The 13,028-nt window shown below is 44.3% G+C and overlaps 1 protein-coding gene across 3 annotated transcripts in view; it reads left to right on the forward strand.

The window, feature by feature from the left end:
* The window catches only part of MAPRE2 (microtubule associated protein RP/EB family member 2), a gene marked incomplete at both ends in the record, with an annotated part of 149,092 nt that extends 136,731 nt beyond the window's left edge, over positions 1 to 12,361 (forward strand). For all 3 annotated transcript variants that reach the window (XM_084252485.1, XM_084252484.1, XM_084252486.1), the window contains 3 exons: positions 2,034 to 2,173; positions 6,797 to 6,955; positions 12,287 to 12,361. In XM_084252485.1, the coding sequence (XP_084108611.1) occupies positions 2,034 to 2,173; positions 6,797 to 6,955; positions 12,287 to 12,361 (374 nt within the window). The remainder of the gene's footprint in view (positions 1 to 2,033; positions 2,174 to 6,796; positions 6,956 to 12,286) is intronic.
* Between the last annotated feature and the right edge of the window lie 667 nt (positions 12,362 to 13,028).

A 13,028-nucleotide genomic window follows, 5' to 3' on the forward strand; every position in this document is an offset into this window, starting at 1 on the left:
CACATGTTTTCTTCTCCCTGTTGGCTTGGCCCTTCCTTAGAGAACTGGCCAGTGGAACTTGGAAGGAGTGCTTCAGGAGTTCTTCTATGGACTCCTGCAGAGATGAGGGATCTTGCAACTGTCTCTGAATCACAAATAAAACATCAGCTCTCTAGATTCCTTGGAAACCTTTCTGCATAGGTAAGGGGTCTGTACCATTAAAGGTCACTAAAGAATTACCCTTTGAAATATTTTAAGATATCCCTTGTGCTTTTAGATGATTTTTTTTTTCTTTATAGCAGAGAGGCATGTATTTTCAAGGGAGTGATCCTGTCAGTGTTTCTTGAGGGTGTGTATGGTTTTGCAATCCTACTGACTGTAGACACCTAAAGACATAACAACTACAAATTTTATGGTCTTCCTGCTTGCTACTTTGTAATTAAGAAATTGGTTGAAACCTGTAACTGCTGTCAGCACACTTCCCTTTAAAACCCTTGATCTTTATAACCTGTTGGTACTGATAAACTGTAAAGTTGGAAATATACTATAAAATTGGAAGCAGCTTTTATTTACTTGCTCATGTATTTATTTAAATATTTGTTCCTTCACCAAATATATTTTCAACCAAGCTTTGTGGTAAGCAGTGGGATTACAAAGCTGAATAAGACATGTTCCTTGCCCTCCAAGATCCTTCTAGAGGAGCAGTGGGGGATGGAGGTGGAGAAAAGGGCCAGTTGAGACTGTGGGAGGGAAGCCTGCCCCAGACTGACCTGCCACCTGGTCAGAGAGTGAGTGGGTCCCCAGTAATGGGCCCCTCAGTTTCTCATTCCATGAAGTATAGATGTTCATTGCATACACATTAAGAACTTCTGTTTTAGCTGCAGAGACCATTTCCTATGTCCATGCCATATTCTAGAGAGAGAGAGGTTCTGTCTTGACCAACCTCTAGACAAGTGAGGTCTTGCTGAAATCAGTGTGCTGGTCTTTTTTTTTTTTTTTTCAGTTTATATTTTTATTAGTAACATTGTTGAATCACTTTAAGCTGCTAATCCCCAAGCCCCCCCCCCACTGTTCCACACCTTTCCCCCTATATAATAAGTCATTTATAGGGTAATAGTTTCCACATATGCCTGTCTTGTTCCCCACAAACTTCTCACTTAATGTTTTAGAGTCCATCAACGAATCTCTCCAAAGTCCATTTAGTGGCTCAGAACAGTGACTTTTTTAGCTGTAACACTTCTGTGTTTACTAGCTGCTGGTGTACCATAAAGATCATTCTATCGTCCTTCTCCCTAGCTTCCTCCCCTGTCCTTACGAACTAGCTTTTCATTGGCCCAGTGCATCACAATACAATGCAGCCATTATTCTTTTTGACAGGCACTCTCAAGTGTGGGGAAGTGGGAGTCCCTTCAAGCTATACTTCGTGGAATAAGCTCTGACATTCATCCTTGAGCATATCCCAGATTTTTGACAACCAGGTGTCCTAAGCTCAGTTTGTGCATCCCTGGCATTATCCCTGGAAGCAGCCATTTCTCAAAAAGCCCATTTATTGAAGCCTCAGGAGCTGCTCTGGTGATATCATTGCTCCCAGGGTCTTTCTATGTTTAAAACTAGGAAGACATAGTGAAAGAGAAAAAACATATTTGTATTGTTATTCTAAAGTGTTCATCTATATAAAGATGGTTTTGTTTGTTGGAAACTCAGTTATGATCCTTTGAGTTTAAGCATCTTTCCTCCTTAAAAGAAAACCTTAAAATCCTTTATATCTGTTGCTCTTATTTCTCTGAAAGAAGACATTGTGTTAATTTTATGTTACTTTAAAAAAAACATACTCAGAAAGGTTAAATTGGTTGCCCTAAGCAACCCTAATGTTTGTGTGTGTGTGTGTGTGTGTGTGTGTATGTACACACGCACAAGTGTAGCCGTGGTACTTCTGATAACTGAGGTATCACTTATACTTTTTAGTAAACTCCTTTCATATCATATAGTTTCTGTAAATCTAAAAAGAATTTCTGATGTTGCCAATGTTTATCATTTATGCTGGTTCCTTTCAGGTGCGGCTAAATCAAGTCCAGCATCTAAACCAGGATCCACGCCTTCTCGTCCCTCATCAGCCAAAAGGGCTTCATCCAGTGGTTCAGCATCCAAATCTGATAAAGATTTAGAAACACAGGTCATACAGCTTAATGAACAGGTAACTCATCATCCATGGCCCTGTCTCTGGTCGCAGTGGGAAAAGATAAGGTAGTAAACCCCGATAGGCTGGGGAGAAGGGAAGGCAGGTGAGGCAGAATCTGTGATTTCAAGCAGACAATAATAAAAGGGATTATTTAGGCAGATAAAATCAGTGCCACTTTATGAATAAAAGTTATTAGTCACAAATCCCAAGCTATACATTAAGACAGAAAGACAAATGACTCAGCCCCAAGTGAATGCAGGCTTGAGGCCCAGCCTCCTTTCCCCAGAACCTCATCAGTCTTGAGCTCCAGACTAGACCGTGGCTTACCTGCCCACTTCTAGCTAGTCTAGATAGTGTCCTAAGGCTGTAGGGTTAGTCTGCTTGTCCCCTACCTGCTTTCCCCCAATCCTTTCCTTCACCAACTATTAAGCCTGTTCTGTGTGACAGCCACTAGGTTGTTGCTAATGATTTAATGGTAACAAGATAGATACCTTCCTGCCTCTCCTAGAATTTATAGCAGTTGCACACAATAGGCTGTTATGCAAGCAAAAGCAAAAAACACTTCCTACAACAGACAAAGTTCAGTGCCACAGAAACTCCGAACCTGATGTTGGGGGAAATCAGAAAAGTCTCAGTTGTGTTTTAAGCTTAACTCTCTTTTTTATCTAATATTCCTCATGATTATAGTAAATCTAGTTCTACTGCCTTTGAAATGTTCAATATAAAAGCTTGTGTACACTTTCTTACTAACAATAGCTTATTTCCCCTAAGATTATCCGTAGTTTAAAAGTAATAAAAGAATTGGTAGCATAGGCCCCCTGCAGAAGCTGCCTACCCTTGGCTGCTCCTACTGCAGGGAGAGGAACCTTTATTCTAAGTCTTCAGGCTGTTCCCAGCCACTCACTGGGCCATTCCTAGTGATTAATCTGCATCTTGATGAGCCAGCAAGAGTCTGGAAATCGTTTTTGAGATAATTGTATATTTGCAATCAAGAATCTACTTTAAAAGCAGGCAGTTACTTAACTAGGGTATTTTTCCCCAATTCTGACCACTTTAATGAAAAAGGTGAAACCCTAGGTCATCCAGGGAGTAGGACTTTGATTTAGAAACTAGAATGTTCTAATGACCTGCTGATTCTCAGCTTGAGTCCATCTAGAATTTCCAGTAATGAGTTATCAGATAAAAGGCAGTTAAGACAGCCATAGTGAGCCTTGGGCCACATTCCTAAAACTCCAAGCAAATCAGGCTAGACCTAGAGAGAATTAGGCCATGGCTTTATAACACTTTGGATTTATGATTCTTTTCTCCTTGGGAACTCAAAATTTTTTGACATCTTTATTTTCTCAAATTTCCTTATGACTTTCCTGTCATCCCCTCTCCGCACCCAGGTTTATAATCCTCCAGCCTGTGTAATCACACGGAGGCCTCAAGGTCCTTCCTGTCCTTCACAGCCTCAGCCAGTCAGTGTCAATTAGACCCCTTAGCTGACTCTCCAATCACACCAAGAGCTCCATAGCCCCAGGGGACCTAGACCTCATCCTACCATCCAAAATGCCACTCTAGACACAAGAGCAAGAAAAGAGAAACACTTCAGTGATCTTCCTTCTTATTTTTATTTCTTCAGTACTTCCAAGAGCTTCACTCCCCTGCCTGCCACCCCCACCCCTGCCATGTATTCACATCAAGGAGGAGTGTGCGTGTGCCTCCTTTGTCCTTGACAGGGAAATTCTGAGCCTACATGACAAGCTTTTACTGAACACTTACTCCAGCTCAATTTCCATGATGATTGTTTTGTTTCTTCCATTTCCTGTCCTTAAAGGCTACAGCTACACCCCACCCCACCCTGCCCCTGACAAGCTGCTGACTAACTACATGGGCATCTGTGTGTAGGAACTGAGGACACTAGGATGAGAGGGGCTGAGTAAATATGCCTCACTGAAGAGTGAGTTACAAGAGCCATAGAGCAAGTGACAAGTGCCATAAACTTTAAGAATTCTCATTTAGGGCCTCCCCGGTGGCGCAGCGGTTGAGCACTGGGTTGCGAAGCTGCCCGCGGCCTCTGCGGCGCTGGTTCGATCCCCGGCTGCTCCCCGGCCACCGGAGGAGGGTCCCACATGGCGCGCAGACCTCTCCTGCCGCCCGCTGCTCCCCTCAGCAGTGTACTTCGGTCCTTCTGCCTGCTCTGCTCTCCCCTCTGGCTCTGGTGAATTCTCTCACCCTCCCGTGCTTCTGACTGTACCCAGTGCATGTATAAACAAAACAAACAAACAAACAAATAAATAAATAAAACATGCCTCTATTAAAAAAAAAAAAAAAGAATTCTCATTTACTTGGCCTCAGGCCTTTATTCCCATGACTTACTATAAGAGTACCACGATGCTAGACCATTCCATTGACAGAAATTAATCAAAACACATAAGGGAGGAACATGGCTTAAATGAAGGACTGTCTGGGCAGTGGGTTAGCAAACAGGCAGTGGGTTAGAGTCACTGCTATCCTCAGGGGCCACTGGGGGGCTGGAGGGTGGCTCAAACTGCTTGGGAGGAGGTCAGTGTGTGGACATGGAGAGGTGGGGAGAAATGGAAGAACAGAACAGCACCTTTCATTTCTTTCCCTTGCGTTTTCCCAAGGATTCATCCCCCATATCCACCAATTAAGCTCTGCTGTGACATGTGAGGGAGGGAGGAGGCATTGGTCTTTGTGAGCAGACTGTGAAAATGGAATTTCATTTGTCAATTGCTATTTTATCATACAATTTAGCTCCCATTGGCTTTCACTTGGGAATGTTTATAACTGTGCATGTATTACCTAATGCATCTGGAATACCACCAAAGGCTGACCTGGCTGGTATTTCTACAGAAGCCTCAGTGCTTTGCTCATTGTGTAGACCAAAGCCCTCTGGAGAGGCAGACCAACCTAGTTTTCATGGGCTTAATGTGTCTGGAGACCCTTCTTGCCTGGTCCGAGGGAGCTGACAGATACCAGAAACCTAAACTGCCAGAGTTGCATCTACTGGCACCAACCAACACAGGCTTAAGAAGGATTCTGTGGCCACGTCTGGGGAGAGGGGTGGTTTGTTTTAAAGTAAGACAGAATTTCTGGAATAAAGGGAGTTTTCTTTTTTCTGGAATTCAGGCTGCTGGTTGCCTTCAGTTTTCACAAATGTCCAAACCATAGTATTATTAGACATAAGAGTTAAAGGTTAGCCAACTCATGCTGCACTGCTTTGTGAAAAGCTACATGGGGCTTCAGTGAGGTTAACTTGGAGGGACCAAATCCCTGAATCTGACAGGATCCATGTAAGTCCACCAGGTGCACAGGAGAGGACAGACACTAGGTGTGCTCAGTGTATGTTTAAATGAGTCATTAATTCTGGGTAGGTAAATAGTTGCATGAATGATCAGAGTTATTAGAAAGAGAAAATTTTTCATTGCAAATGTAATTATTGAAAATTTTGTTAAGATTAATTTAAATGAGGGTCTCCCTGGTGGCGCAAGGGGTTAAGCACCTCACTGTAAAGCAATTCACAGCCTCTGCAGCACGAGTTCGATCCCTGGCCAGCCAGAGAGCAACCCACATGGCGAAGCCGACTTCGCCTGTCATGCCCGCTGCTCCCCTCAGTATCAGTCAATCTGCCTGTTCTCCCCACTCTGTCTCTGATGAATCCTCTCACCCCCCACACACACACACCTCTGGCCTATACACCAGTTCTTATATGCATAAATAAATAAAAATAAAATCTTTAAAAACATTTTTTTTTAAATTTATGGCTGTTCAATGCCTTTTATCCCCCACAACTATCCCTTATACCTCTTTGACTCTTTTTCTCTCTCCTCCCTCTTAACCTCAGAAACTCTGCTAATTTTTATAAGTGTTTTGCTTTGTAAGATCATGTGTTGCGTGAATATCCAATATCTGTTATTCTGGCTTGCTTTATTACACATAATGCCTTTGAAATGCTTCCATTTTGCTGTAAGTGGTGACATTTTGTCTCCTTGTGGCTGAGTAGTATTCCATAGTGTGGGTATACCACATGTTCTTGATCCAGCCCTCTATCAATACGCACTTTGGTGGTTTCCATGTCCTAGCTATATAAATAATAGTGCAATAAGCATTATAAAGCACATAATTTTTAAGTTGATGGTTTCATGTTCTTTATTTAGTTAGCTGCCCTTAGTGGGATTGCTGGATCATACAGTATTTCCATTTTTAGCTTCTTAAGGTAAATCCAGATCACTTTCCAAAATGCACAGCCTTTCTCTTTTACCTCCTCCCATTTTGTCATCCCCTCTCCCAGCAGAACATGATCAGGGTAAGAGAAAAATGTGCCATAGCCCCTGCTAGCAGGGGAGGAAAGCTTCCTCAGGGCCTGTATGGGAAAGCATGGAGCAGAACGATCCACCAGCCCTGGTTAATAGACACTCAGTTGACCGCAGGCCATGACTAGTGTGCTGTGAGGCTGGACGTCTTGGCCTACACTCAAGCTCCAAACAACAGCCCCTTGTTCCTCTTCAGACTCATACAGCAGTCATTTTTACATGTCTGTCTTTTCACAGTTCTGGCCTTTCTCTGCAGGCATCACTGGTCACATATTTCTTATGCTATATTTTAGGGTCTTCTCACCTGTGCTTCTTACAGGTACATTCGTTAAAACTTGCCCTGGAAGGTGTGGAAAAAGAAAGGGATTTCTACTTTGGAAAGTTGAGAGAGATAGAGCTACTCTGCCAAGAACACGGGCAGGAAAATGATGACCTCGTGCAGCGACTAATGGAAGTCCTCTATGCTTCAGAAGAACATGTAAGTGAAGTGGGCCACTGACTCAGGGGTTCTGAGGTGACCCTCTTGATTAAAGTGCAGTGATTGGCATGCCTTCAGATGCTACCCTGGGACCTCACTGAGAATTACAGCCCAGCCAGTGCATTCAGTAGTCCCAGCGGAAAAGACATCATTATCACCATGATCCATTGACCCATGCCTTTGGGACATGCATTCATCCATCAGTCAGGAAGATACGGGTGGGGGTGGATAGAAAGGCCTTGAGAAAAGCTGGCTTATGTATACTGCCAAATCTAAAATGGTTTTCAGCTCTGTGAGCAAATGAACTATGTGTAAGGATTCTTCTTTCCTATTGACAGATCAGAGTATGGTTTTCCAATCTCCATAAGCCCCTCAACTGTCTGTTTTTATAGCTGGTTGTCTTGGTTACTTGTTACAGCACTGTAAAACAGCCCTTTAGGCTTCTAGAAAGTCTCCTCGGTGGGTAGGGGGCTCTTCCACAGGACTTGCTGCTCATGAGTGAATGCTGATGGGAGACCGCAGGTGTGGCTCTGCCAGGTGATAGAAGGCAGGTGTGAGGAGGAGTGGCAGAGGAACTAAATACCGAAGAAGGAAAAGGGGTAGCATAAATAGCAGAAGCCAAGGTGGGTCACCCCAGGTCTGCACATGTGGAAGGGAGAAGCCCCAGCAGCCGGAGTGGAAGCCTGACAGAGGTTGGCCTTCCACTGAGTCACTCTTTGGAAGTGAGGGAGGACAGACTGGATGTCCAGCTTCTCCTTATACCAGGTCAAAGATGGTAGAGGCTTTTGGGTCTGTTTGTTCAGAGGCTTGTGGAGCTTCAAGGGCTCTGTGGTTGAGTTACGTGTGTGTCAGTATTTCCACAGAATGTAGCAAGCCACCATGGAGTTTACTTTAAGTCTGTTCCCTCTGAATACCAAACAAACGTTTACTCCATGTAAGATTTTAAGGTTTTAAGTCCTAGTGATGAAATTCTCCAAAACTGTCTGGGTTTGGGGATTCCCCACCACTTATTTCATTTCCTGAAGGGTTTGGGTGGTTTTTGTTTTTTGTTTTTAGCATTTTTCTTGGTTATCATTAGTTCAGACTGTAGATCTTGACACCTTGAGTATCCACCTGGCCAGGTCCCAGAAGCATTGGTGGTTTCACAAAGTACGGTTTTCAGTATTTTCAGATCTGCTGGGAGAAACCTAGGGCTGATTTGTAGTGCGTCTGCGCCAGAGTGGCACGAACAGGAAGTTCTATGTGTAAATAGTGCTTTGTAGTCTGTCAGGCACTCCATGAATTATGGTTATTCTCTTCATAAGGTTGAGACTAACTCCAGTGAAGTCTACACAGCACTATGTGCCTGTGTGAACAGCGCTGTTGTCTGTCCATGATAGTTCTTGTTGACAGAAGAAAGGTCTGTGCAGGATGGAATCTCCCCAACCATGTGCTTCTAATGTGCGGAAAAGCTTTCTTATACTAACCTTAAGTGAGGTCTTCTCCCAGGAGGTAGGCCTGGCATTGGAGAACTGTTGGATGGACTCCAAACTAAAAGCTGGCATGGACCTTTGAATTCCTGGCTAATGGCAAGCAGGGGCCTCCTGGATGTGAGAGGGAGGGTCTGTCTAGATGACTATACTCGACTTCTCTTACCATTCATGTCCCCACTGCCCACCCACACACCCAACACCAACTTACTATGGACTGGAATCAGTGAGCCTTTCTTACAGTATGTGGACCGTAAAAGCAGATACCTGAAGGAGAAGTCATACTTTAAAGCAGGTTCTTTCCTCAGACTCTTGGGATGAGAGTTGAAGGGAAGAGCCAAGAACTTTCTGTTTCTCAGTTCTGTTCATTCTGTTGAGAGTGCCATTAAGTAGACATGTTGTTTTTCCATTTTACACATGAGAGAAACAGAGGCAGTAGTTCCCAAGTAATTTAAATAGAGTCTTTGGCATTTGAACCCTAGAGTCCTGAGTGTATGCTCTCCCTTCTCCAAGGCTTAGAGACAGTAACCAGACAGTTGGAATCCAGAAAGGAAAAATAGACTTAACATAAACTGCATGTGAGGGTAGCCACAGCAAAATCTTCAAAATGCAGTTATTGCCTTCATTTTTCTATTTCCAGAATATCTTCTAATGCAGCGCTGTGTCTAGACAACTCCAAAAGAAATCTGTCAGGCTATAGTGAGTTTCCCTTGGAGACTAAGCCACTTGATCTGGTCTGTGCCAGGTGTCCTGTTTAGAATGTGATTAACACCCATTTTTGAAAGCCTTATTTTCTGTATAGAAAGAAGGGAAAGACTATGCTGTGTACCTGGTCACTGCTGGGTATTTTTTGACCACTGCTTGCACACATGCTGCTTTTTGCTGCTCCTCCTAGAACTTCAAGGAATTGCCTTAAAGCCCTCATGCGTAAGCCTTCACCCCTGAGCATAATGAGTCCTAATTTCACTTGGCAGCACCCCAGAAACATACCCAGTTCTACCACTGGGGGAGTGGGCCTTTAAAAAACTGGCCCTCTAGCTCAGAAAATACATCGTTTGGGGGCGGGACGGAGGGATGTGCTCAGAGGTTGCTGTGTCACTGCACCCACCACCCAAGCTCTCAGAAGCTGCCTTTCTGCCCCAGGCACTGGCCCTGGCACTGGATCCTGCTCTCAGGTCATTCGCATGCTTCTGTGGTGGGTGATTTGCACCACCGCCCTGCAGAGATGACACACAGTGGTGTTGGGAAGAAATGCCACCACTTTGTTCATGATGCTGCTAGATTCCTGGAGATAAGACAGGTATTCATTCATCTGCTTGGTTAGATACAGTGCCTTCTCTTCAGTTAAATATAGGTGAACCTACATTGAAATTTCAGGGGAAAGTGTTTGCTAGAGAGGTCGCTTCCCCAAGTCTTTATCTGGCAATGGCTAGTCTTTTATTCTTATACTCAAACATCCCTAGAATATCATGTTTGAAAATCTAAATGGGAGTTTTGAGTACAGAAGTTAAAAGGTTGTTCAAGTCCCAGTTTCAGAAACCTGATAAATGTTCACAGAGTAAACCACCAGCCAGCTACCCAGGCCCCCCTCTTTATTTTTTCCCTCAATACTTAACTTGGAAGCACAGGTATCCAGGTTTAGTCATTGACAGCTCCTGTCTAATGGGTCTGTCAGCCCAGATGCACCTGCTTATAGACGGGTGCTAATTTCCTGAGATACTGTCACAGGAGTCACTGTTGAATGACCTAAAAGTCTGTCCCACCTCAACCAACACCTTTTGGACACAACCTGTGTTTCTGTCACTGGACGAGGCATTGGGTATATGGGAAGAAGACAGCCCCTGCCTCAGAGGATCTACAGTCCCAGTGGAAGAGACAGACAGGAATGCTGTCAGATTAACTGGAATGTGTCACATTATGATAAATGTGATAATAGAGACATAAATAAACTTGTGTGGAGAGCACATGAACACAGCCTGGAGGGACAAGCAAAGACTTCACAGAGAAGATGACTAGTAATGTCAACAGTTACTGAGCTCAGATAGGGAGAGTATTTTTCAGGCAGAGGAAGCAGCATGAACAAAGCAGAGAGTAAGGGACAGCCAGATGTGGCTGGCATAGTGGTGGCAGACGAGGCTGTTGAGTGCTGCCTCATACATCACAGCTCTTTGGTGATGCCCCCTCCCTCCTTTGCCCACATTTTCCACCCACAGTGCCCAGAACCTTATTCAGTACTATCTCCGAATTTGCTTCTCTTTCTAATGATTATAATAATTAGAATAAGGGACTCTACTTCAGTCACTCACAGCTAAACATTTAGAAAGATGGGATGGATTAATAGGCAAATATTAGAATTGATTAAGCAGATGGCACTCCAGTGCATTAGTCATATATCATATATCTGGCATAGGTTTTGCCTGGCCTCCTCCTTATGTGTGTGTGTAAGTTCTTTGCTCTTGCATGGGTCATTTTTTTCTCGGTGAGCCTCTACAACACTGTGTTGTAGTGTGCAGAGTATGAGAGTGCAGAGTATGAGAGAACAGGAGCACTCTGTAGGTCTCCATGTACTCCCCAACTGCAACACAAAAAAGTTATGTGTTCTTAAAGCAACAGTCAGAACTTTTGATAAACCATACTCCTTCTGTGCTTGGGTAATAAAGAGCTCATTATTCTTTGTGAGGTCAACAACTTAAAGCTTTTGCAGATATGACTGACTAGAGTCGATATTCCCTGGAGTTGATTTTCCTGGTGGGCTTCCCTAGATTACGCAAGTGAATAAATAGGTCCGTGAGCCAAGTAGAGGAACCCCTCACTCATCTATATCACAGGAAGAACAGAGTAAGCAAATAAGGCCTCCAGCACTGCATAGATGTCCCAAAATCCTTGAGCTAAAGCTCCTGAGCTTCCTTATTGGAGAGGGCCCCTAGCCCACTGCAGCCTACAAAATGTCCCATGTTACCTTTCCCATGCTAATAGGTTGCTTCTCTGCATTAGATCAGTAACAGATTATAACATAGGGCCTACTTCAAGCAGATCTGCTACCAGGTCAAGAGGAGGATGGCATGGCAGGAAATGGACCAGAAGCTCTACATCGTGGGCCATTAGTGTCAGAATAACCCTCTGACACACCAGTGGGGCCTGGGCTCTTAGTGCATCGCAGCAGGTCCACTCATGCTTAGCATGATGTTCTTGAGCCCCTGCTTTGGTTTACTTCTGGCCCTCCTACAGAGGATAGGAAAGTCTGTAATCAATTCTGTGAAAATTTCCATACCAAGCTGGAAGAGATAATAATAAATGAAATCAGCCAGAAGGAGAAAGACAAGTCCCGGATGGTGTCACTTTTATGTGGAATATAAAAAAACAAAGGGTCAGATAAAGCCAAACTGAAAAACTAACTCTTAAAACTTGACTGCAGAATGGGGGCAGCTAGAGGGGCAGGGACAAGATCAAAGAAGGGAGGCAGCACAAGGGTGTGTGGTGGTGGGCTGTGGCTTCCTTGGTGGTGGGGGCACCATGGGAACCATGCCTAAAGGGGGGATCCTCCACTTCTATTATGGAAACAATGGTGTAACCCATACTCACTCAATAAGAAAGATATTTTTTTTAAGCAAGAAAATTTCCATATCAAACAAAAGACAATTTGGTGTGTAAAGCCAATGGCTCCTGGTCGGAGCAGGGAGGTGAAGGCGTCCCTGGTGTGTACTGAGTACTGGCTCCAGGGAGCTGGAGACACTTGTGTGGGAAGCTGTGCCTAAGCCTGTGCTCCCCACAGCCTGGGGACACTGTGCTAAGCAGTAATAATGGGGCTGAGGGTACTGCCTCAGTAAGTGTTTCAGCTGAAACTTCTCCCCCCATACCACAGGAGGGCCACCCAGAAGAGCCAGAAGCAGAGGAACAAGTTCATGAACAGCAGCCCCAGCAGCAGGAAGAGTACTGAACCGTCTTGGCAGCTCTCAACACTTCCATTTTGTGTGGGAACTTTTCTTCTGGAGAATTGGAACATGTGTGGCCTCAAGCTCAACAGAAACCAGTTGTTCCCAATCTGCCGTTACATCAACGCACTGCTGCACACGCCAGCCACTGAGCTCGGTTCCCATTCCCTTTGCCAAGACACATTAGCAGCCGGCCTTTCTGGCCACCTACCTGAGAGATCATGGGGTCACATACCTTCAACTTCACCACTTGGCTGCTTGAGATTGGTTCTGCTCTTTTCATTTCTTTCCAGAACAACTCTTCCCCACCCCACCACCACCACTACCACCACCACCCCCTTTTTATCCTGGTGTGAAACAATGGTAATTTGATATATGGTATTTATATTGGCATTTCTCAACCCAGTGTCACTAGATATCACACACATTCGTGGTGCTTTGATGTTTGCAAGTCTAACCTCTGAATATAAATTTGGTCAAATAATGAATTGGAACAAAGGGAAACAGATACTTGAGATGAAAGCCATAATGACAGTGACTTGTTTCACGGGGGAAAACAGTCAGTTTCTCCCTCTACTTACAACATGAAAGGGGAAAAAAAATGGTTTTGAAAGTAAGACTTCAGGGCCCAGCAGTGTTCATACATCAGCATGTTAAACAACCACACAGTAT

This window comes from Talpa europaea, assembly GCF_964194135.1.
Source record: "Talpa europaea genome assembly, chromosome: 13".
In the NCBI taxonomy this organism is placed as follows: domain Eukaryota; kingdom Metazoa; phylum Chordata; class Mammalia; order Eulipotyphla; family Talpidae; genus Talpa; species Talpa europaea.